This window comes from Podarcis muralis, chromosome 18, assembly GCF_964188315.1.
Source record: "Podarcis muralis chromosome 18, rPodMur119.hap1.1, whole genome shotgun sequence".
NCBI classification, from domain to species: domain Eukaryota; kingdom Metazoa; phylum Chordata; class Lepidosauria; order Squamata; family Lacertidae; genus Podarcis; species Podarcis muralis.
This window is the reverse complement of record NC_135672.1, coordinates 10,416,382-10,441,973: the sequence shown is the minus strand read 5'-3', so window position 1 is coordinate 10,441,973 and position 25,592 is coordinate 10,416,382. Positions and strand designations below refer to the sequence as shown.

The window sequence follows — 25,592 nt, the reverse complement described above, 5'->3', positions numbered from 1 at the left end:
GCTGACACGCTGCACACAGGAGCAAGCTCGCTAATGTCTCCTGTTGTCTTTGGCAAAGGTAGAATAAATTGAACGAATTGGATCGGCTTGCTTAAGCTGTGCAGGTCAACGCAAAATCCCACTCGCCTCAGCTTCAGAAACTTGGTCTACCACCAGATTCTGACATTTCCCCCGCCTGTTGCTGATAATATACTTTCTCAGTTCCCTTTCCAGCTTGAGGGCTAGAAACTTGAATGGGAATTTTTATTTGCCGCCTGCACACCCCTGGCTGCTGTTCTGGAATTTCTCTGCTCCACCGGCCTCCAGTATAACCAGGCAAACTTTCTCTTTCTCAGCCGGAGAGAGTGTTCTCTGTTGAAGGAAGGTTCACCCTAAATTGAAAATCTTAAGTGTTCCAGGAGCGGGTGGCAAAGCAGATAATAACAGGGAGGTCTCTTCTTCTTTTCTCTCTCTCCCTCTGCGCTATTGATTTTATACTCTTCATAATAAGTTACCCTTCGTAAAACGTAAGTAAAGGAAGCCCGGCTTAAGCTGCTCTTACGGGAATCGCCGGTTGCAGATTTCCTATCAAAAGCTCTTGCAAAGTTGGGAAAAGGAGGGGGGAAGGGGAAGGAGGAGCAAACCCGTATTAAAAAGTAGAAGTAGTGGCTAAAAAAGGAGAAAAAGACTCCATTGCAGGTGTAGAAATAATTGCAAGGACGGGACCAAGAATCCGCCTCGTTCCACTTTTCTGACCATCTCAAGCTGCTGAGAAATTCACAAATACGAAAAGTAACAGGCCTGCCCCGTTCGCCTTTTGCACCTGCCCCTTTCAGGTACGCTGCCATGGAACATGGAAGCTCGATTGGATCGGCACGGCTCTGTGGCAGAACATCTGCTATGCGTGCAGAAGTTGACAGTATTGGCCTCAGTGGACGTGGGTGGCACTGTGGTCTAAACCACTGAGCCTCTTGGGCTTGCCGATCGGAAGGTTGGCAGTTTGAATCCCTGCGACGGGGTGAGCTCCCGTTACTCTGTCCCAGCTCCTGCCAACTTAGCAGTTTGAAAGCACACCAGTGCAAGTAGATAAATAGGTACCACTGTGTCGGGAAGGCAAACGGCATTTCCATGCGCTCTGGTTTCCGTCACGGTGTCCTGTTGCGCCAGAAGCGGTTTAGTCCTGCTGGCCACATGACCCAGAAAGCTGGCCCGCTCGGCCTGAAAGCGAGATGAGCGCAGCAACCCCATAGTCGCCTTTGACTGGACTTAACCGTCCAGCGGTCCTTTACCCTTTACCGTTACCTTTTTACAATGGAGCAACAAGTCTGGTTCCTGCATTTATAGAGCTACTCCCCAGCAGAAGGACTCTAGGAAGCCAGTGGACTCTCCTTGAGTGGTTTGGCCTGGCTGGAACGTATTTTCGAACTCTTTGTTGGCTTGGATTAGGGGTCAGCAAACTTTTTCAGCAGGGGGCCGGTCCACCGTCCCTCAGACCTTGTGGGGGGCCGGACCATATTTTGAAAAGAAAAAAAAAAGAACGAATTCCTATGCCCCACAAATAACCCAGAGATGCATTTTAAATAAAAGGACACATTCTACTCATGTAAAAACACGCTGATTCCCGGACCGTCCACGGGCCGGATTGAGAAGGCGATTGGGACGGATCCGGCCCACAGGCCTTAGGTTGCCTACCCCTGGCTTGGATGGAGGGTAGAGAAGTTTGTGTATTTAGAAACAAGCCTACTTTACAAAAGTGAGATCTTCCTTGGGGTAACTGTGCCCCTGAAGGACTAGGTGCGCAGCCTGGGAGTCATTTTGGACTCACAGCTGTCCATGGAGGCACAGGTCAAATCTGTGTCCAGGGCAGCTGTTTACCAGCTCCATCTGGTACGTAGGCTGAGACCCTATCTGCCTGCGGACTGTCTCGCCAGAGTGGTGCGTGCTCTGGTTATCTCCCACTTGGACTACTGCAATGCACTCTACGTGGGGCTACCTTTGAAGGTGACTCGGAAACTACAACTAATCCAGAATGCGGCAGCTAGACTGGTGACTGGGAGCGGCCGCCAAGACCATATAACACCGGTCTTGAAAGACCTACATTGGCTCCCAGTATGTTTCCGAGCACAATTCAAAGTGTTGGTGCTGACCTTTAAAGCCCTAAACGGCCTCGGTCCAGTATATCTGAAGGAGCGTCTCCACCCCCATCGTTCTGCCCGGACGCTGAGGTCCAGCGCCGAGGGCCTTCTGGCGGTTCCCTCATTGCGAGAAGCAAAGCTACAGGGAACCAGGCAGAGGGCCTTCTCGGTGGTGGCGCCCGCCCTGTGGAACGCCCTTCCATCAGATGTCAAAGCGATAAACAACTACCTGACATTCAGAAGACATCTGAAGGTAGCCCTGTTTAGTGAAGTTTTTAACGTGTGATATTTTACTGTATTTTTGGTTTTTATAGAAGCCGCCCAGAGTGGCTGGGGAGGCCCAGCCAGATGGGCGGGGTATAAATAATAAATTATTATTATTATTATATTATTATTCCTTTGTTGCACTACTTTCCCCTGTGGCCCTGCCAGCCACTGTTATGTGGCCCTCCTGGTGCAGAATGTGGCCCTCAGCCTGAGAAAAAGTTACCCCACCCCTGCTCTCTGGCGTACCTCGCAGGGCTGTTGCGAGGAGGCAAGCAGGGGCAGGACCGTGTGTGACACACCTTGTGGAGGAAGGTATAAAAGAAGAAGAGATAAAGAGATGGGCCACCTGTCGAGGATGCTTTAGTTGAAGTTCCTGGGACCCTCGTACCTACGGGACCGCCTCTCCCGGTATGCCCCACGGAGAGCCTCAAGGTCCATAAATAGCAACACCTTAGTGGTCCTGGGCCCTAAGGAAGTTAGATTGGCTTCAACCAGAGCCAGGGCCTTTTCAGCACTGGCCCCGACTTGGTGGAACGCTCTGCCTCATGAGACCAGGGCCCTGCAGGATCTGATTTCTTTCCGCAGGGCCTGTAAGACAGAGTTGTTCCGCCTGGCCTTTGGCTTGGAGCCAATTTGATTCCCTCCCCCTCTTTCTTTTTCCTTTCTCCTCCTGTGAGGAGGCTGCATTTTAATATTTTAATGTTGTATTTTAATCTTGTTTTTAAGTTGTATTCATTCAACTTGTTTTTATTATTGCTTGTTAGCCGCCCTGAGCCCGGCCTTGGCTGGGGAGGTTGGGATATAAATAAAAATTATTGTTATTGCAACGGGGTTGGGCTGGATGACCTTTGGGGGTCCCTCCCAGCTTGACAGTTCTGTGATTCTATCAAAGGCACCACCGTCTGGCCGCCTTTGAGAGGGGGGGGGAATCTACTGTAAGTCCGAGTTCACCTTTCTCGAACCCCTGACTGCACAGAGAGATATTTCTCTTTCCGCTTCTTCGTCCTGCATGAATTATGCAGAACGGTTGCCTCCATACGGCGGTTTTGCATAATCTATTCAAAGGGTGGCTCTGCCCCCGGGAACCTGGAACGCCGTTTTCAAAACAGGAAAAGAGAAAAAAGAACGGGCCTCCTCTTTTGTGAGATTCCACGCCACAGGTGTATCGTCCCAGCGGCTTGAGGGCTAGAAACTTACCGTAAATGTTTTTTTTAAATGCTCAGATTTCTCCCCCCCCCCCTTCCGCCCGTCCAGTGATGCCGAATTCTACCTCCATTCTATCTTCTACACTATGGCACCTCCAGATTATTTTTTTTAAAGGGACTGCAGAGCAGTTGACGGGATCCCCGCGATTCTGGGAGAGCTGCTGGCAGTCAGAGCAGGCGACAAATTGGGGAGGGACTTTCTGCCGCCCTCCTCCGGGGCCTCTTTCCTTGCTGCCGCCGAAGGGAACATGGAGAATAGCATATGGACCCTTTCAGTTCTTCTTTCCCCCCCCCAATTTTTTTATTAATTTCCCAGAATTTTTTAAAAACAAACACACATAAATCTCAACCGTATTTAAACCAAACTTAACAACATTGTTACATGACTTCCTCGTATCCCTCTGTTTGAATTTCAGCGCACTGTATTTTTTGCTCTATAAGACGCACCAGACCACAAGTTTTTGGAGGAGGAAAACAAGGGGGGGGGGAATTCTGATCTGGCTTCTGGGATAGCTGCGCAGCCTGCATTCGCTCCATAAGACGCACACACATTTCCCCTTACTTTTTAGGACGGAAAAAGTGAGTCTTATATAGCAAAAAATACGGTATATCATTTTAACGGTTTTCCAAAACCTATATTCTTAAAAAATTAACTTAATCACTTAACATCTTTCTTTCTTTGCAATTCAGCATTAAACATATTCATTCGTCACAGTACGCACCATATTTTTCGCTCTATAAGACGCACCAGACCACAAGACGCACCTAGTTTTTGGAGGAGGAAAACAAGAAAAACTATATTCTGAATCCCAGAAGCCAGAATAGCAAGAGGGATCGCTGCGCAGCGAAAGCAGCGATCCCTCTTGCTGTTCTGGCTTCTGGGATAGCTGTGCAGCCTGCATTCGCTCCATAAGACGCACACACATTTCCCCTTACTTTTTAAAAGGGAAAAAGTGAGTCTTATAGAGCAAAAAATACGGTATTTAAATCCTAAGCCTGTCTGTTATTTGCATGCTTTTCCAATTAGTTTGGACCCTTTCAGTTCTTATAAAGTGTCCGTATCGCTCAGTCTGCAGAGCACGAGGCTCTTGGTTGTGGGTTCGAGTTCCACGCCGGGCGAAAGATTCCTGCATCGCAGGGGGTCAGAATAGAGGACCTTTGGGGTCCTTTCCAGCGCTACAAGTCCTGTGGTTCTAAAGTAATGAGAAAGGACATCGGCGGTGGCCCCAGCAGCTGGGAACGCCGGGACGTCTTTCAAGAACACAGACTGACACCTTTTAAACAGCTAGTATCTTTTAGCTGCGTTCTTTTAACGGCCTCGTAAAAAAGGAGATGGCTTTGCTCGTAAAGGACAAGCCATGTGTCGCCCGCTTAGGAAGAAAGCCAAGCGAGAGATTTAAAGCTTCCCAAACCTTAAATTATTCTGTGTCGTCCTCCCCTCTCCCCCCCGCTTCCCCAGCTCCAATTCCAGTCCGGTAGAGCCGGAGACACTCACTCTTGGGGCCGTGGGTTCAAGCCCCGTGTTAGGCAAAAGGGGGTTGGGCTGGATGACCCTCGGTGCCCCTTCCGCCTTGACAGTTCTGTGGTACTATGGCTGCGTCTTCTGCAGACTTCCTCGGTTTTGCTTGCAAGGCGCCTCGAAGCGGGAAAGGCTGAGCGTTGGCAAAGGACTCTGGGCACAGTGCTAAGCTGGGGGTGCATGTTATTCACAGCAGTGAGCGGGGGGACGGGGGACGGGACGGTGACTTCCAGACAGACTTCTTCAGTGCATGAACCAAGGCACAATGGAAATGATCACTGTCCTACACAGGTGAGGGACGCGGGTGGCGCTGTGGGTTAAACCACAGAGCCTAGGACTTGCCCATCAGAAGGTCGGCGGTTCGAATCCCCATAATGGGGTGAGCTCCCATTGCTCGGTCCCTGCTCCTGCCAACCTAGCAGTTCGAAAGCATGTCAATTGCAAGTAGATAAATAGGGAAGGTAAATGGCATTTCCGTGCGCTGCTCTGGTTCGCCAGAAGCGGCTTAGTCCTGCTGGCCACATGACCCGGAAGCTGTACGCTGGCTCGCTCGGCCAATAAAGCGAGATTATACATCACTAGCTTGGCCTTTTTAAAGGTGAGCCGTTCGTCTGGAATGGAAGTTGTTGATGGTGAGAGTTCACAGCAGAGTTCCTGCAAATCTTTGGGTACCTTTGGCTGCCCTCGCACAGCTGGTTTCTCTTTCCGTTTGTCGCAGACAGAAGGGGAAACCCTGCTTGCGAAATCAGGCCCGACGACGTAGCTTTGTCGCTTTCCAAGGAATGCCAGGCATTTCAGACCTCAAGGCAGAGGTGGCGGCGGCAGCTGATCTGCGAAACCGGCTGTTCCCCAGGCCACAGACTCTTGCCTCGGAGCTCTGGCGCATCATGCGGAGTTGTTCCCAGGCCCTGTGGTGCAAGACCCTTATCTGAACATCAGGAGAGTGTCAGCATCGCCCTTGAGCCAGTGCCACCAACTGGACTCACACACTTCAGCCCCGACTGGGCCAGGCGAGCTGGGGTAGCACTTCCAGAGACCACCTTCTGCACAGGAACAGGTCAAAGTGCTGTGGACTCACAGCTTAGAGATGTGAGCGCCGGATTCACTTCCACAAGAAGACAGGCGTCGCACAGCAGAGTATAGCAGACCATAAACGACTCGGAGAGCAGCTCTGTAGAATATCTTCTTTTATTCTATCTACAACTATAATACACAACTACGTACAGAGCTAAATGAGGTCTAAACAAAAATGCTGAACTGCACTGAGTGTCTGCAGCTGCTCTCTCTCTAACACTCAGTATCTCTGTCTCTCTGATGTGAGGCTGGAGCGGAATAAGTAGAGAGCAGAAACCGCCCCTCCTCTCTGAAGAATCAGCAGAGAACATCAGCAGATTCTTGGATATGGGAGGGGTGAAATCTCCTCAGAGAGACCCTAGCTCCGACCAGAGGCTTGTAATGTGTTCGCGCAGCAACCGAACTTTGTGGGGAAACGGGCAGGAGGGGGACCTCACCGCCGTCGCAGCAGTGGTCTCCCAACCTGGAATCCCCAGCATTCAGCCTCCAGCGATGGAGGTTGAGGGTAGCCACTGTGGCTGTGGGTTCTCCACGAAATTAGAGGGATTGTGAACTGCGGGAAGGTGCTCTCTGCTGGAGCGCCACTACGGTCTCCCTCGGGAGGTGGTGGACTCTCCTTCCTTGGCTGTTTTTAAGCAGAGGTTGGATGCCCACCTGCCATGGATGCTGTGGCTGAGATTCCTGCAATGCAGGGGGTCAGACTGGATGACCCTTGGAGGTCCCTTCCCACCCCACGATTCTAACACGCAGCCCAGGGTTGGGAGAACCTGCAAGCCCTTCAGGTGTCTCAACCCCAACACGCATCAAATCAGCATTCTCCACCCATACTGGCCGAATGAAATTGTAGAACGTAAGATCAGACCGTTTGCAAGACGGAGCTCATACCCCACATCAGAGGACTCATGTTAGGTAAAGGTAAAGGGACCCCTGACCATTAGGTCCAGTTGTGGCCGACTCTGGGGTTGCGGCGCTCATCTCGCTTTATTGGCCGAGGGAGCCGGCATACAGCTTCTGGGTCATGTGGCCAGCAGGACTAAGCCGCTTCTGGCGAACCAGAGCAGCGCACGGAAACACCGTTTACCTTCCCACCGGAGCGGTACCTATTTATCTACTTGCACTTTGACATGCTTTCGAACTGCTAGGTTGACAGGAGCAGGGACCGAGCAACGGGAGCTCACCCCGTCACGGGGATTCGAACCGCTGACCTTCTGATCGGCAAGTCCTAGGCTCTGTGGTTTAACCCACAGCGCCACCAGCATCCCAAGGACTCATGTTACGGGACAATAAAGCGTCTTTAACGCCTGCCTTTCTTCCTCCTTCCTTCTCTCCTTTAGGGCATGTTGCAGCAAGGAGGGTGCCGGTGAAGCCTCTCGCTCTCCTTTCCACCACGCAGCAATCGGGACCTCTCGTTTCATCCCCGGCTTCCTCCATGAGGCGGCAAGAAGCCTGATGCCCTCTTCGGCCCTCACCATGGATGGCGGGAAAAGCTTCCACCCGCCTTGCACACACCAGCAGCCGGTCAACATGTTTTGCGGGGTGCCCACCCTGCCGGCCCAACTAAGCATGCCCACCCTAGAGGTGAGTAAAAATAAGAATACTAATAATTTATTATTTATACCCTGCCCATTTGGTTGGGTTTCCCCAGCCACTCTGGATGGCTTCCAACAGGATATTAAAAACACAATAAAGCATCAAACATTAAAAACTTCCCTAAACAGGGCTGCCTTCCGATGTCTTCTAAAAGTCTGGGGAAAAAATCAGCATCTTGACATCTGACGGGAGGGCGTTCCACAGGGAAGGTGCCACCACCGAGAAGGCCCTCTGCCTGGTTCCCTGTAACCTCGCTTCTTGCAGGGAGGGAACTGCCAGAAGACCCTCGGAGCTGTATCTCAGTGTCCGGGCTGGACGATGGGGGTGGAGACGCTCCTTCAGGTATACTGGGCTGAGGCCGTTTAGGGGAAGGGTCTCCTCACGAGCCATGAGGACTCTTTCCCACCACATCCAGATTTCAGTCCACAGTCGTACCTTGGATCCCAAATGCCTTTGAACTCGGATGTTTTGGCTCCCAAATGCCGCAAACCGTTCCGGTTTGTGAACCTTCCTTTGGGACCCGAATGCCCAGCGGGGCTTCCGATTGGCTGCAGGAGCTTCCTGCAGCCAATCGGAAGCCGCAGTTTGGTTTCCGAACAGGTAAGACTGTATTTATTTATGGGAGGGGGGGATGGGATGCTTGTATAAACCGTGAGTGAGGGATCGCCAGGGTTGGAGACCTCAGGCCTGGGTCCAAACACAACCCTCCATGCCTCTTATCAGGCTCTCTGAACACGCTCCCCAAAACATGAACCTCGGTGGCCTAGCCTTCCACCCTTCTTGAGTGTTTCTGCATCTCCGTCACTGCATCCAACTAAGTTCTACTTGTGAGTAGACCCACTGAAACGACGGGTGACCCGAGTTAGTCATGCCCGTCCATTTCAACATCTCTGAGTAAGACTGACGTGGCTACAGCCCTCATTTACTGCTGCTAAGTTACACGTTGTGTGTTTGAGTCGTCCTCGTCATAAGCGACCCGTACTGAATCTGCCACTTTTGTAGTTTCAGAATTCTGCTTCCAGTTGGTGGACTCAAGCGCCCTATTCATCGGCTTCGTACTCGGCGCCGTCTTTCCTGAGCGACAACCAGTAAGTGCTACGCTGCGGGAGAGGTACCGGCTAACGCGATTTTATTGGCGAAGCTTCGGTGCGCGAAATAAAAGAGTTCAGCCGCGGGATGTCCGTAGACATCAGTTCTTTTAAACTGCATTTGTTTCACGCTATAGAAAGTAGAAAAGAGACAGCAGTGCCTTCATTTGTCCTTGGCAAACTCTTTTAAAAGGAAAAGGAACATACAGTGGTACCTCGGGTTAAGTACTTAATTCGTTCCGGAGGTCTGTTCTTAACCTGAAACTGTTCTTAACCTGAAGCACCACTTTAGCTAATGGGGCCTCCTGCTGCTGCTGCGCCGCCGGAGCACAATTTCTGTTCTCATCCTGAAGCAAAGTTCTTAACCTGAAGCACTATTTCTGGGTTAGCAAAGTCTGTAACCTGAAGTGTATGTAACCTGAAGTGTATGTAACCTGAGGTACCACTGTAAACGGTGTAGCAAAACAGAATCAGAGCTGTAGCGTTGGAATCAGAACCGTAGCATTGGAAGGGACCCCAATTTATTGAAGAATGGCGACTCGGGAAGAAATTCTTGGTGGCGAGAGCCTTTTGATGGTGGAATGGAGCTCCTGGGAAGGTGGCACGTTTGTAGAAAGAGCTTGGGAGCGCCACCTGCCTGAGGTTTTTTTGCTGTGGTTCCTGCGTCAAACAGGGTTGGGCTGGATGACCTTTGGGGGACCCTTTCCAGCCTTACAGTTCCGTAATGTTTTGTATGTGTGTGTGTGTGTGCATTCCCTCCTCCCCGATACGTTTCTGCGATCATATGCAGATTATACTGCCTTGCCAGGCAGAGAGTACGTTTTTATGGAGCAGGGGTGAGCGACCCTGTCTGACCTCCACCTGCCTGCCTTGGTATTTGCGATCTGGCGGCTGCTTCCCTTTTAAATTCTCGACCTTGCTTAATGGAGTTCATGAAGCGCTGGCTCGGGGCGGGCTGAGCCGGTGTATATCATTTGGACGTCATTTTCCCTGCGCTGTCCCCCCTCTTCTGCGGCACCAACATCGCTGCCTGGTTCGCCACATACCATGGAAGCGTCCTTATTCGCATCAGGCTACACCTTCCCATTTTAACTCACTATAGTCTACTTGGGCAGTGGATCTCAGTGGCCTCAGACATTCCCCTCCCTGATGTATTCTAAGCGGACATTAGGAGAACTCTGCAGGGACTTAACAACCCCATTTACCTGTCTCGCCAGAGTGGTGCATGCTCTAGTTATCTCTCGCTTGGATTACTACAATGCGCTCTATGTGGGGCTACGTTTGGTGACCCGGAAACAACAACTAATCCAGAATGCGGCAGCTAGGCTGGTGACTGGGAGCGGCCGCCGAGACCACATAACACCGGTCCTGAAAGACCTACATTGGCTCCCAGGACGTTTCCGAGCACAATTCAAAGTGTTCGTGTTGACCTTTAAAGCCCTAAACGGCCCAGTATCCCTGAAGGAGTCTGCAAGAATCGCCCCCCCCCCTCAATGTGTAGTTAAAAGTATTGGGGATCCACCCAGAATCTTTTCCCGATTTCCTGCGAATTGCCCAAGCACCTAGGTTCGCAGCCCATACCTTTGACAAGCTATGCACCAGGGCATCACTCAGCCCCATAACCCTGGCGGTGGGACAACGGCTCGGGCTTCAATTTATTGCCGTGTTTTGGAAAGAGCCCCCCTCGTCTGGGGCAGCGATGCCAGGGCACCTGGGTGAGGAGGAGGGAGGAAGAAGACGAAGAAGAAGAGGTGCCCAAGCTGGCACCCCTTTTTCGACAGCAAGCCTCCCGGTGCGCGGTTGCGCGGCCAATTCCGCTGCGGACGACGCCCCTGCTTGGAAACGGGCCTGCTTTTTCTTTCTTTCTCCTTTCGAGAGTATTCCTGTAAATTCTACTTTCTGAAGCCTCCTGGGAGGTGTTAACAGAAGTTCTTCTCTCTCCACCCCCCCCCCCCCGCCGCTGCATATTGAATCGCAGATTGTAGACGTAATCGATTGCAGCCCTCGCCTTCTTCTCTCCCTGCGGCTGTTCTCACCCAGCTTTGCTCGAATCCGCACGTGGGTGGATTCCCCCCCCTTTCTTAAAAACTAGGAAAAGGGTGTTTGTTCAGTTTTCAGAAATAACCATATCCAAACGAAATAAACAGGGCAGGTTAAAGTCAGCCCTTTTTCATGCAGCGCCTAGTACTAGTTGCTGAAAACTTCAGGAGGGGAGAGGGCGCGATTCCTGAATTCTGGGTGGTCACCATGAGAAAAGGATCCCCGACTAGATGGGCCGTTGGCCTGATCCTGCACAGCTCCCCTTGCATTCTCGAAGCTTAGATGGCTCAGCCAGCGGAGCGCGAGACCCTTTAAGTCTCCAGGTTGTGGGTTTGAGTTCCACGTCCGGGCAAAAGACCCACGTCCGGGCAAAAGACCTCTGCAAGGGACCCCTGCAAAGAACGGCAGGGGGTTGCAGTAGTTCGACCCTCACGGTCCCTTTCTCAGCTGTACACTTCTATACAATCCTTTCGAGCGCTGCAAGCCTGCCAGATTAGCCGCCCGCTCTGGCTGGCAGCATCTCTCCAGAACGTCCTCAGAAAGGACGGGGCTTTCCTGGTTTGGTCTCCCTTTTCTCCTAATCTGGAGGTGTCGTCAGCGGGTGGAAGCTGAGGGCTGCCAGACAGTGTGCCGGCCAAGCAGATGTCAGTCGGCCGGGGATCCCCATAGGGGTGTTCTCTGCCGGTTCTTGAGAACTTGAAATAATAATTTCTCTATCTCTCTGGCTTCAGCTGAGCCAGTCACTTTTCAGATCTGCAGCTGCTTCTTACTGGAAGGATGGTGAAGCAATGGAGCCGGGGGGGGGGGAGAAAAAGGTTGGGGAGGATGGTTCTTCCTTCGGGGTGGCAATGAGGACTTTGCACTAGTAAAACCGAAACTGAGGATGTACGCAGAGCAGCAAGGGCAGCAGAGACGGGCGGCTGCTGTGGCTTGTCATGATTATTTTTTTTACCTGCCGTTTCCAGAGGCCAGAGAGCTGGTTTTTGGCTGGATTTAGGTTTAATGAAGCCCTAAGCTACTGGAAAAAGGGACGCGGGTGGCGCTGTGGGTAAAACCTCAGTGCCTAGGACTTGCCGATCGTATGGTCGGCGGTTCGAATCCCCGCGGCGGGGTGAGCTCCCGTCGTTCGGTCCCAGCTCCTGCCCACCTAGCAGTTCGAAAGCACGTCAAAGTGCAAGTAGATAAATAGGTACCGCTCTGGCGGGAAGGTAAACAGCGTTTCCGTGTGCTGCGCTGGTGCTGGCTCGCCAGAGCAGCTTCGACACGCTGGCCACTTGACCCGGAAGTGTCTCCGGACAGCGCTGGCTCGAAAGCACGCAACCCCAGAGTCGGACACGACTGGCCCATACGTGCAGGGGTACCTTTACCTTTACTTTTAAGCTACTGAAGGTAATGAGGCCCTTTCTATGTCCAGCTGTCCTTTGCCAACAGCAAATTGTCGCTGGGTTTTTTGAATATATGTTATATGGTCATTTATGGACCCAACAGGTATCTCAAGCCATTTGCACATCACAAAATACAGTGGTACCTCGGGTTACATATGCTTCGGGTTACATACGCTTCAGGTTACAGACTCCGCTACCCTAGAAATAGTACCTCGGGTTAAGAACTTTGCTTCAGGATGAGAACAGAAATCGTGCTCTGGCGGCACGGTGGCAGCGGGAGGCCCCATTAGCTAAAGTGGTGCTTCAGGTTAAGAACAGTTTCAGGTTAAGAACGGTCCTCTGGAACGGATTAAGTACTTAACCCGAGGTACCACTGTATGTATTTTATCAAAGTAATTGTTGAACTGAAATACAATTAAGAAGAGGTATATTAATAGTGAAATAATTATTCAGCTCTAACTTAAAATGATTTTTTATTCGTAACAAACTTAATAATGCAAACACATTGGCATTTGGCAATAAGAAAAGTTCATTTGGAAACACAATTTACAAAGACTCATAATCTAGTCTCGAGAAACTTGCTATAACATGAAATAATAAGAGGTGTAAATATATGATGCAAAGTGCTAATAATTAGAAATAGCAGAATGAAGGCACCTATATATAGAAATGAGCAAACCAGTGATATTTTAGGGAGCAGGCTTCCATCCTAGGAGCCTACACAACACAAAACACTGTTGCTGTATGTAGGTTTTATTTTATTTCTTTTTTCTCTTATATATTCATAAACACATCCTCGCTCCCCCCCCCCCCTAGTTTACAAAAAAGCAGTATTCAGAATAGCAGTTTGCATGACGACCCACTATGGAAGCCAATAGTGCAATAAAATCCCAAGCTGTAACAATTAACCGCACGTTTATTCAACGTGCAATCAAAGCTCATTTAACTGATCAACAGAATCGATCGGTTTGCTCCGGTGGTACCAGCTTGTCAAAATCGGGTAGCCATTTACGCCACACACACACACACACACACACACACACCGCTGCCCCATCGCCTCCTTTGGGAGCCGCTGAGCTAGCACTCGGCAGTAAAGGTAAAGGTAATGGGACCCCTGACCATTAGGTCCCGTCGTGGCCGACTCTGGGGTTGCGGCGCTCATCTCGCTTTACTGGCTGAGGGAGCCGGCGTCCAGCTTCCGGGTCATGTGGCCAGCAGAACTAAGCCGCTTCTGGCGAACCAGAGCAGCGCACGGAAACGCCGTTTACCTTCCTGCCGGAGCGGTACCTATTGATCTACTTGCACTTTGACGTGCTTTCGGACTGCTAGGTTGGCAGGAGCAGGGACCGAGCAACGGGAGCTCACCCGTCATTGCAGGGATTCGAACCGCCGACCTTCTGATCGGCAAGTCCTAGGCTCTGTGGTTTAACCCACAGCACCACCCGCGTCCCTAGCACTCGGCAGACTTGGGTTCAAATCCCCGCTTAGCCAGGAAATTCAGCGGGTGGCCTGCGGGGGGCGGGAGCTGCTCTTCTCTCAGCTCAGCCCTACCTCACAGGGCTGTTGTGAAAATTGAAAGAGTCGAGGAGCGGGGAGAGGCGCCATGCCTGATGCCCCTTGTAGGCAAAATATTCCAGTAATGAACCAATTAAAGAGCCATCTAGCTGGTCGGTTTCAGGGGAAACGGTACTGGGTTAGATGAGCCTCACCCAGTGAAGCAGTTCTTATCACGCCCTTCCGCAAATTCACCGTTCCCTCCTCTTTCCCTTCCAGGCAATATTTTGATTTCTACTCCGGCGGGCAGCCGTTCTCTGACGCCAGCTATGCAACTCCAGGCCTCGCCGATTTCTTGAAGAACGGCGACTTTCCTCAGGTAAGCCCCGGCACCCACCTGCTCCTTTGAGCGACAGATCTGTTTTCTCCATTGGGATTAGGTCAGCATTTGCGGTGCGTGGGTTTCTTCTCCCTTCACCTCCCAGGGAAAAGAACAACCTCTGCTTTCTTGCTTTCGTTCTGGACAGGTTCAGGAAAAGGGTTTATGGCGAAGGCAGATGTGCAACGGCCATCTGCCGTGTGATTTGACTGCGGCGAGTTTGGAGGTGATTGAGTGTTTGTTGGGTCGTTGGTCTGATTCAGCAGGGCCTTATTATGCTCTTAGGTTGTTTTGTGTTTTGTGTGTTTTTTGAAACTGGTAAAAGTCCCTTTCAGAGATGGGCTTTCCCCATAATCTTTCTTTCTCTCATTTCTTTATTATTTTTATTTTATTTTATTCATATACTGCCCTTCGTTCGAAGATCTCAGGGCTGGATTTGCAGGACAAAAATACAGGATAAAAGCACAATAAATAGTTAGCGTGGAAGCAAAAGAAAACAATGGCGTATTTTCATTCGAAGAAGTCAGTCCTGCTGCTAAATGCTGCTATATCGACAGCTAGACTGGTGACTGGGAGCGGCCGCCGAGACCACATAACACCGGTCTTGAAAGACCTACATTGGCTCCCAGTATGTTTCTGGGCACAATTCAAAGTGTTGGTGCTGACCTTTAAAGCCCTAAACGGCCTCGGCCCAGTATACCTGAAGGAGTGTCTCCACCCACATCGTTCTGCCCAGATACTGAGGTCCAGCGCCGAGGGCCTTCTGGCGGTTCCCTCACTGCGAGAAGCCAAGTTACAGGGAACCAGGCAGAGGGCCTTCTCGGTAGTGGCACCCGCCCTGTGGAACACCCTCCCGCCAGATGTCAAAGAGAACAATAATTACCAGACTTCTAGGAGACATCTGAAGGCAGCCCTGTTTAGGGAAGATTTTAATGTTTGATGGATTACTGTATTTTAATATTTGGTTGGAAGCCACCCAGAGTGGCTGGGGAAGCCCAGCCAGATGGGCGGGGTATAAATAATATATTATTCTTATTCTTATTATACCAACATGGGCAAATTATTGCAAGGCATTGCTTTTGAGTTTATTGGTGTCGAGAAATCTGGTCCGCCTCTTTCCTGGAGGCCTAACAGTTGAAGCGTTAGGAGAAGCTGAAATTTGTCAGGGGAATTTGGAGAAAGGCAGCGTTCTTTTATCAGATTCCCTTCTAAGGAAGGAAAGCAACGTTATTCCACCTGAAACTCGTGGTGATTTAGGGATGACTGATACTGGCTGATGGTATTACTTTTGTTCCTTCCTTAAGGTCAGTGGTTTCCTCTATTCAGTTCCCCTCTATCTTGTCTGGCTAATAGCGCTGCATTGTGATACTGATTTCATTGTAATTTACCTGTAATCTGGATTTGCTCTGTTGTTGTTGATGTTGCTGATATTTATTAAATTTGTGTACCGTCCTATACCTGCAGGTCTCAGGATGGTAATATATTATAATGAGGATTATTACTTATTATATTTAAAGCCTTTGTACCACCCTCTGTGGGTAAACAGGCTCCCCGGGAGGCTGGCATACCATCCATTAGGTAAAGATAAAGGGAACCCTGAACGTTAGGTCCAGTCATGACCGACTCTGGGGTTGCGGCGCTCATCTCGCTTTATTGGTCATGTGGCCAGCAGGACTAAGCCGCTTCTGGCGAACCAGATCAGCACACGGAAACGCCGTTTACCTTCCGGCCGGAGCGGTACCTATTTATCTACTTGCACTTTGACGTGCTTTCGAACTGCTAGGTTGGCAGGAGCTGGGACTAAGCAACGGGAGCTCACCCCATCATTGCGGGGATTCGAACCGCCGACCTTCTGATCGGCAAGTCCTAGGCTCTGTGGTTTAACCCACAGTGCCACCCGCGTCCCTACGTTTGTTATAAAACCTTGCAAATGTAATTAAGAAGAATTGAAGCCTGCTGTTGTTGTTGTCAGCATCAGTCTGACTCGAGAGACAATGGAGTTCACCTCCGAGGGTGAAATAAAACCGCTACGTCAGCAGCACCGACGTGACCTCCCTTGGGGCGCCAGCCTGGGCCGTGTGGCTGGAGGTCCTGGGCTGCTCAGATGACAAGAAAGCTCTTCCTGATGTTGAGTCAGAATCTCCCTTTCTTGTCGCTTGAAGCTTCCTGGTCGAAGTCCTGCCTGAAGGCTTCCTGGTCAAAGTCCTGCCCTCCTGGGCAGGAGAAAAAAGGCTTGCACCCTCTTCCACGTGGCAGCCCTTGAGATATTCAAAGTTGGCTATCCTATCTCCTGTTGTCTTTGTCCATGGAGTTTTCTTGGCAGGGATACTGGAGTGGCTTGCCGGTTCTTGCTCCAGGTGGATCACGTTTGGTCAAGACTCTCCACTATGACCTGTCCATCTTGGGTGGCCCTGCACGGCATAGTTCATAGCTTCTCTGAGTTCTTCAAGCCCCTTCGCCACAGCAAGGCAGTGATCCATGAAGGGGATCAAACGTATCCATTCTGAAGGAAATCAGCCCTGAGTGCTCGCTGGAAGGACAGATCCTGACGCTGAGGCTCCAAGACTTTGGCCACCTCATGAGAAGAGAAGACTCCCTGGAAAAAAGACCCTGATGTTGGGAAAGATGGAGGGCACAAGGAGAAGGGGACGACGGAGGACGAGATGGTGGAACAGTGTTCTCGAAGCTACCAGCATGAGTTTGACCAAACTGCGGGAGGCAGTGGAAGACAGGAGGGCCTGGCGTGCTCTGGTCCAGGGGGTCACGAAGAGTCGGACACGACTAAACGACTAAACAACAACAACAATCCTATCTCCTCTAAGTCTCATCTTTTCCGGGCTAAACATAGCGAGCACAAGCCGTTCTTGGTTTCCAGACCATTGATCGTCTTGGTTGCCCTCCTCTGCAAACAAACCTTCCAGCTTGTCAACAACCTTCTTAAATTGTGGTGCCCACAACTGTGGTGTCCAGAAGGGACTATTCCTTCCCTTGATCTGGACACTAGACTTCTGTTGATGCAGCCTAGTATAACGCTCGCTTTTTTTTGCTGCTGCATCACACTGTGAGCTCATGTTCAGCTTGTGGTCCACTAAGACCCCATGTTGTTGTTGTTTAGTCATTAGTCGTGTCCGCCCCTTCGTAACCCCCTGGACCAGAGCACGCCAGGCCCTCCTGTCTTCCACTGCCTCCCACAGTTTGGTCAAACTCATGCTGGTAGCTTCGAGAACACTGTCCCACCATCTCGTCCTCTCTCGTCCCCTTCTCCTTGTGCTCTCCATCTTTCCCAACATCAGGGTCTTTTCCAGGGACTAAGACCCCTAGACCCTGTATAAGGCAAGTCCCTACATTAGGTACAGGAGGTGCTGAGACCCGGTGTCATCCGCGGTTTAATAGCCTAGGAGGTGAAAATGTGTTTTTATTTTATCGCCCCCCACCCACCCTGGTTGCAGACGTAATCAGCTGACCCGACTGCACCTTGAGGCGCATGATGACAAGCCTTACCTGCAAGGCACTTGTTTTCCTTGGAGGGGTGCCAAGCGCAGTAACTTAAAAATAAACCAGGCTTTCAATCACTACCAAGTAATTGGATGCACCCCATCAAATCCGCCCACGTCTCGCCTGCCAGTTCCAGGACCAAAAGGAGGTGGAATAAAGCCAGATTCCGTGCGACACGAAGTCGCGCCCTAAATCAAAATACCAGAACACGAGAGACGCTTTTTCATCTATTGATAGCTGCTTCTTAGCTTGCCAGAGGGAGGCTTGTCGGCAGGTGTTCACCTGGGGCGAGTCTAGAATGGGGTTTAGGCGAGTCCCCCTCCCACCATTGCCTTTTATGGCACAGAGGTCCTAAAGTATTTAAGCAAGGCTATAAACAAAGGTCCGTATAGTTAAAGTCATGGTTTTCCCAGTAGTGATGCATGGAAGTGAGAGCTGGACCATCAAGAAGGCTGATCGCCGAAGAATGGATGCTTTTGAATTCTGGTGCTGGAGGAGACTCTTGAGAGTCCCATGGACTGCAAGAAGATCAAACCTCTCCGTTCGGAAGGAAATCAGCCCTGAGTGCTCTCTGGAAGGACAGATCCTGAAGCTGAGGCTCCAATACTTTGGCCACCTCATGAGAAGAGAAGACTCCCTGGGAAAGACCCTGATGTTGGGAAAGATGGAGGGCACAAGGAGAAGGGGACGACGGAGGACGAGATGGTGGGACAGTGTTCTCAAAGCTACAAACATGAGTTTGACCAAACTGGGGGAGGTAGTGGAAGACAGGAGGGCCTGGCGTGCTCTGGTCCAGGGGTCACGAAGAGGCGGACATGACTAAACGACTCAACAAGAACAACATAAACAAACTGTTGTTGTTGCTGCTGCTGCTGTTATAATTCGTTACCCACCCTTCACCCTCGCAGGCTGGGTTGCAACAATTAGAATGCAATGTTAATAATAAAGCGCAATATTACACAATTGGCCTGCAACCAATCGGAAGCCGCAGAAGCCCCATCAGACGTTCAGGTTCCAAAAGAACGTTTGTAAACTGGAACAGTCACTTCCGGGTTTGCGGCATTCAGGAGCCAAAACATTTGTCTTGCAAGGCGTTCGGGATCCAAGGTTTGACTGTACAGTGGTACCTCGGCTTACATACGCTTCAGGTTACAGAGGCTTCAGGTTACACACTCCGCTAACCCAGAAATAGTGCTTCAGGTTAAGAACTTTGCTTCAAGATAAGAACAGAAATCGTGCAGCAGCGGCAGCAGGAGGCCCCATTAGCTAAAGTGGTGCTTCAGGTTAAGAACAGTTTCAGGTTAAGAACGGACCTCTGGAACGAATTAAGTACTTAACCTGAGGTACCACTGTATTGTGTTTTAATCTGGAACCTTAGGGTGAAGGGTTGGGAAGGAAGGAAGGAATCTTAGTCCTTAATTCTATGAGACTCCTTGTGCTTTGCACAAAGAAAGCAACAGGATGTTAGTGGCCAGTGATAAGAGGCAGGGAATCTTCCAATGCTTTTCGATTTTTCCCCACTGAAAATTTTCCCATTCCGTAAAGTTCTTTGATAACAGCGAACAGGTGCCAGTTGCAAAGGACTGTCTGGGACAAGCATGGAAGTTCCAACGTTTTTGCCTTTGACAAAAGCCATGCTTATTTTTCCCTGGCCTTTGGCACGTCCGCAAACATATATATGCATCTATATTATGTAAATATATAGGCCCACTCTACTCTTGTGAACGTAATTTGTTTTATGCTGGTTTTAATATTGGGCTTTTTTAGTTTCTCCAAGCTGCCCTGGGGGTCTTACAGCGGTGAACCGTTGTAGCAGGTAGTGATAATAAATGCCAAATTAGATCAGCCTGCAGGGCACCAGAAAAAGTCTCCAAAGCGGTATAGAAATAATAATAATAATAATAATAATAATAATAATAATAATAATAATAATAATAATATATTTCCAAAAGGTGCCTAAACATTCTATTTTGGAAATTGTAACCTTGGTTTTATAGGGACGCGGGTGGTGCTGTGGGTTAAACCACAGAGCCTAGGGCTTGCCGATCAGAAGGTTGGCGGTTCGAACCCCCGCGACGGACGGTGTGAGCTCCCGTTGCTTGGTCCCTGCTCCTGCCCACCTAGCAGTCTGAAAGCACGTCAAAGTGCAAGTAGATAACTAGGTACCACTCCAGCGGGAAGGTAAACGGCGTTTCCGTGCGCTGCTCTGGTTCGCCAGAAGCGGCTCAGTCCTGCTGGCCACATGACCCGGAAGCTGTGCGCCGGCTCCCTCGGCCAATAAAGCGAGATGAGCGCCGCAACCCCAGAGTCGGCCACGACTGGACCTAATGGTCAGGGGTCCTTTTACCTTTACCTTTAACCTTGGTTTAAGGAGCTGTTGGGTGCCTGGCATTTATATATCTGAGTTTCTAACCCTTCTTCTGTAAAGGTTCAGCCAGCTGAAGTTTTAGTTGCCGGCTCAACTCCCGTTTGCAAGGAGAAAAGCCTGAGGAAACGAGTCTAACCTAATATAACGGTTATTCACAAACCCATAAGGAAAGCAACCTTATACTGAGTCAGACCGAACTGGCAGTAGCTCTCCAGCCTTGCCTGGAAAGCTTTATTTCCCCCCCATTTTCTTAATTTTTTATTTAAAAGATTGCTAGTCTTTTAAAACAAAACCCCTGCATTGACCCTGAGCCGCTGTGTTCCCCTTTAGAAATGACAGCACAACATTTGTAACGAAAGCTCTCTTTTTTACAATACAGTGATAACTCGGGTTAAGTACTTAATTCGTTCCGGAGGTCCGTTCTTAACCTGAAACTGTTCTTAACCTGAAGCACCACTTTAGCTAATGGGGCCTCCTGCTGCTGCCGCGCCGCCGGAGCACGATTTCTGTTCTCCTCCTGAAGCAAAGTTCTTAACCTGAAGCACTATTTCTGGGTTAGCGGAGTCTGTAACCTGAATCGTATGTAACCTGAAGCATATGTAACCCGAGCTACCACAGTAAACTTTTATTGAAAGTTTTTCCGTGTAAGATACAATAAAAACCACACTGATCTAAGAAAGAAAAATAGAAAGGAAGGAAGTGGAGGAAAGGAAGAGAATAAAGAAGAAAAGAAAGGGGGGGGGAGAGGAGGAAAAGGAAGAGAAGAAAGAAAGAAAGAAAGAAAGAAAGAAAGAAAGAAAGAAAGAGGAAAAGGAAAAGGAAAAGTCCTCTATCAAAATTGAAGTTCTGATTTAAACAAGAGGTGGCCCTTGTTGTTGTTGTTTAGTCGTGTCCGACTCTTCATGACCCCCTGGACCAGAGCCCGCCAGGCACTCCTGTCTTCCACAGCCTCCCGCAGTTTGGTCAAACTCATGCTGGTAGTTTCCAGAACACTGTCCCACCATCTCGTCCTCCGTCGTCCCCTTCTCCTTGTGCCCTCCATCTTTCCCAACATCAGGGTCTTTTCCAGGGAGTCTTCTCTTCTCAGGAGGTGGCCAAAGTCTTGGAGCCTCAGCTTCAGGATCCGTCCTTCCAGTGAGCACTCAGGGCTGATTTCCTTCAGGATGGAGAGGTTTGATCTTCTTGCAGTCCATGGGACTCTCAAGAGTCTCCTCCAGCACCAGAATTCAAAAGCATCAATTCTTCGGCCATCAGCCTTCTTTATGGTCCAGCTCTCACTTCCATACATCACTGCTGGGAAAACCAGAGGTGGCCCTTATACAGAGTCAAATCGTTGGTCCATCTAGCCTATGGCGGTTTGCAGTGGCTCTCCAGGATTTAAGGCAGGGAATTTTTCGGTCGGCAACCTGGCATCGGGAGATCTCCACGTGGTCACAATTCAAAAAAGCACACTTGGGGGATTTCTAGACCTGCAGATGCCACCGGGGACGGACCTTGGCTCCTCCTGTGTGCCATGCAAGTCCTCTGCCCCACAGGTGTAGCACCAGGAAGCTGGCACGCGGCGAGGAACAACCAGAACATTCGGTGTTTAACCGGCGACACTTTTCTCTCTCTCTTAGTTGCTGTTTAGTTTTCTTCTTAAACCCGTGCCTCTTCTAATTGCAAGCCGAGGGCAGCTTCCAACCTGTGCAGACAGCTTGCCCCGATCCTTCTCGTGACATCCCCTTCTCTTGCAAGAGTACAAAAGCGTAGGTGTTCGTCATGTGTAATTTTTTTAATTTTATTTTAAACAATCAACCCACCATCCTTCCAGAAATTGCTTCTTGCATGTTCATGATTCATTCTGGCTCGCGTCCGTTCAAAATTACCACTTCCACAGGCCGCGTGAACCAGTAGCGTGACACTTTTTTTAAAAAAAAACCTTTCTAAAGAACTATTTTCTGGCGCGGATTGGGCAAGGGGCTTTTTGCAGGCTCCGTTATGGCTTTTTTTTTTAGTGGGGGGAGAGAAATGGCAGCAAGGAACAGTTCCTGTTAGGTTCCCAGAGGTTGTGGCAAAAGCTGTTGTTTACTATTATTATTAATAATAATAACAACAACAGAAAGATGCCACCCTGGTAGCAGCTGTTTGGGGCTGGAACGGAAGCTTCGAAAGTTCCCTTTTCAAGCCAGCCTTCGCCGGCAACACCCCAGGAGCCCGCCTTCTAAATTTAGCCTTTATTTGGTTTGCTCTTTTCCCAGGGGGTGGGGGTGGTTGTTGGCGGGGAGGGGGAACACAACTTTTAAAACATTAAAACTTAACACGGGCCTGAGCCGGGTTGGGTTTGGAGCGCTGGGAAGAGAAGCCAGCCTCGCTTTTGGGCCCCCGAACTCAAACCCCCTGTTCTGTATCCTTTTGTTTACAGTGGCTCTGTGGTTTAAATTACACGACATACAGTAATTCTGCTGTCATTGCCAGTAATTTCACTGACTTACCAGGCAGGCTTCATTTCCTGAAAGTCAGCCGGGCTGGACTTAGAGGAAGACTGCACCCTCCTCTTCGTGACTAAACCAATCCGATCGCAGTGGTGGGGGTGGTGGGCTGGGGTGGAGGGAAGAGACCGGCTTTTTCTGCCAGGCTGCCTTCATCAGACAAGCCTCTTCTTCCTCCTCCTCTTCTTCTTTTTGGCGCCCTCCCTTTCTGTAATTCCGTGCCAATTCTTTAGACAATTTAAAAACAAAAAAACAAAACCCCAACTTTCCAATGCTCCTCTCCTGACAAGCCCGCTGTCATGAGGCAAGACTCGTCGCCCTTGGGTGCCGAGAAAGTCCGCTTCTCCTCTTTGCCAGGGACCAGCTCGCCTCGCCTCGCCTTCCATGCCGGCTTAATATGTCCCAGATGCAGTTCTGGCTCAAGTTTGCGTCGCTCTTCAAGGTAACTTTTTGAAAAACATTTTTTTTAAAAAACTGTGTTACGTTTTTACAAACATACACACCTTTTTCTGTTTGCATTGGGAGCCTCGCTTTGCATTCTTGCCATTTCAGAGTCGCGGGCGCTTTGAACTCTGTTGTCTTAAATTTCAGGTGTTTCCCACGCCCTCCAGGGTGCTTTGCTTGGGGGGGGGGGAACAGGAGGGAATCAGCCAAACAGCGGCAATTGATCAGACGGTTGCAAAGTCCACAGAACTTTTTATGGAAAGATTGGTGGTGGGCTCTCTCTCTCTGTGTCTATGTGCTCTGTGCCACGGCAGCATTCGAGGAAGCAAGAAGGGGATATTTTACGGAGAAAAACCCATTTGTCAGGGTGAGGTTTGGAGAGACGGTCGGGAAGGGTGGGCTTCTGTAGCCTGCAAAAGTGCACAGGGGTGGGTCTGCGCAACTTTGACAACCAGCTCTCCAAAGAGCCTGTGCTTTGAGAAAAAGTTTTTTCAGCCCTGAGAGCGGAGAGGGGAGCAGCTGCCAGCCTCAGATGTTTTTCGCTCCGCAGGTATTTCCCTGCCTTCCGACATCCAGCCGCCAAGAGCCCGACTTGCACAATTACAATGCAACCACCCCCAGCCGCTTGATTTCTCTCCACTTGCAAGACTTTAGAGACTTAGCTTTCAGGGATCTTGGCAACGGATACAGCTGGGAAACAGGGCAGGGTTAATACAAGGTTAGGGGGACCTGGAAAAGAAAAACCTCTTGATTTGGCTGTTCAGTCATCTTCCAATAATCTGCAACCTGTCTTTTATCTGGAGGGTGTGTGTGTGTGTGTGTGTGTGTGTGTGTGTGTGTGTGTGTGTGTGTGTTTTAAACCGGTCTCCAAACATTGCCTTCTGCCTCCTTGCTGTAATTTATTTCTCAATTAACTTTGCTTCCTGCTATTCCTCCCATTTCTGGGAAGCGCCGTTTGTGAGGATTTCCCCCCCAGCCTATTATTATTATATTATCAGCCTTGTGAGATTTGGTAGCCTTGCGGGTTGTACGTGTTTTGATCCGGGGTTCCCGGGTCCTGCGAGCAAGATGTGAAACGTAGAGAGCCCTGTTAAAACCTAACACAGCCTTTTTCAAACTCTGGTCTCCGGCTGCACTACAACTCCCATCCCTCACAGCTACAAGGACCAGTCAGGGGTGATGGGAGTTGTAGTCCGACAGCATCTGGCGACCCAGGTTGGAGAGAGGCTGCTAATAGCTTGGATCCAGACCCTGGCTTGCTTAGAGTAGACCTTTTGTAACTAATGGGGCTTAGGTTACTCGGGAACTAACGGAGGTCCTATTGATTTCATTTTGCCTGCTCCACACATGGCAAAGACCGGATCCAGCCTAATAATGCTTTTCGCCCTTTGAAAGTGCTGGACTAGGATAGCGGCCAGTGGTCAGGAGTCCAGGTTGGATCCAGCAGCCTCTTCTGGTGGGTTCAAATCCTGCGGTCATTGCTTCCTCTCCCCCTGACTCAGAGGGCAGTTGCAAGGGTGAAGTGGTTTGCGTCCCTTAGGAGGACGCAGGAAAGTTTGCGGTGAGGCTGAGAGCATTCCCGCCAGTGAGATGCAACTCTCGACGAAATCAAGCAAAGAAGTCTGTTTCTCTTAGTTATTACCAAACTTTTTTTTCTTATCCTGTTAGGTGCCCAGCACAGCTTGACTGGAAGTGAGCAAAAAACTAATTGGGACAAACTAGGGCTTAAAATGCAAATTAGACTCGCTTCTTAGTGGCGGTGCCAGTGATTCAGTTTTTGAAAACACACCAGTCTCCGCAGGCAGCAAATGAGGTGTTCTGTGTGACCCAGAGGCTGCCGTAGCCCCACACATCCCAGAACAGCAGCTTCTGCTTTTAGCGTTCCCCTATTTCGGCTTTCTCTAGGCTGGTTGCGTGTGAAGTTCCTGGTCTTTCCCCCCACAACGTAGCGCAGTTACGGAATGCTGTATTTTGAATGTGGACACGGGCAGGACAAGGAGGAAATGTACTTACAGTGTACTAAATGTACTAAAGTGGTGCTTCAGGTTAAGAACAGTTTCAGGTTAAGAACGGACCTCCGGAACAAATTAAGTTCTTAACCCGAGGTACCGCTGTATACTTAATAAGCCTGCCTCTCATCTCCACGATGTGGCATGGCCGCAGTTGATCAACGCTCTGCAGAAAGTAATTCCACATTTCCTGCAATAAAGTCCTCATTCGTGCAGGGGATATCTAAACCGTGGAGCTCGCTTGCAAAGGATGCTGCCAACTTGAAAGGCTTTAAAAGGAGGATTAGGCAATTCATGGAGGGAGGGGGAGGCTGTCAATAGCTGCTAACCCTCACAGTTGTGCTCTCTGCCTAGCGGCAGTAAATTCTTCCGAATCCCCAGTTGCTAGAAACCGCAGGAGGCGAGAGCTGAGAGTTGCTCTTGTGCTCGAATCATAGAACTGTAGAGTTGGAAGGGACATCTAGGGCTCATCCAGTCCAACCCCCTGCAATGCGGGGATCTCAACTAAAGCATCCCTGACAGATGGCCACCCAACCTCTGCTTAGAAACCTCCGAGGAAGGAGAGTCCATCACCTCTCGTGGGAGTCTGTTCCACTGCCGAACAGCTCTTACTGTCAGAAAGTTTTTTCTGAATGTTGAGCCGGAATCTC

At 50.0% G+C, this 25,592-nt stretch overlaps 1 protein-coding gene across 3 annotated transcripts in view; it reads left to right on the top strand.

Annotated features, from left to right (window-relative positions):
• SBNO2 (strawberry notch homolog 2) overlaps window positions 1-25,592 on the top strand; it is a 108,008-nt gene that overhangs the window by 26,088 nt on the left and 56,328 nt on the right. For 2 of the 3 annotated variants that reach the window (XM_028713313.2, XM_077921923.1), the window contains 3 exons: window positions 7,514-7,757; window positions 8,772-8,857; window positions 14,056-14,155. In XM_028713313.2, coding sequence (XP_028569146.2) covers window positions 7,629-7,757; window positions 8,772-8,857; window positions 14,056-14,155 — 315 coding nt within the window. In that variant the 5' untranslated portion in view covers window positions 7,514-7,628. Of the gene's footprint in view, window positions 1-7,513; window positions 7,758-8,771; window positions 8,858-14,055; window positions 14,156-22,684; window positions 22,932-25,592 lie in introns of those variants that run through there. The other variant, XM_028713315.2, reaches the window with a different exon arrangement.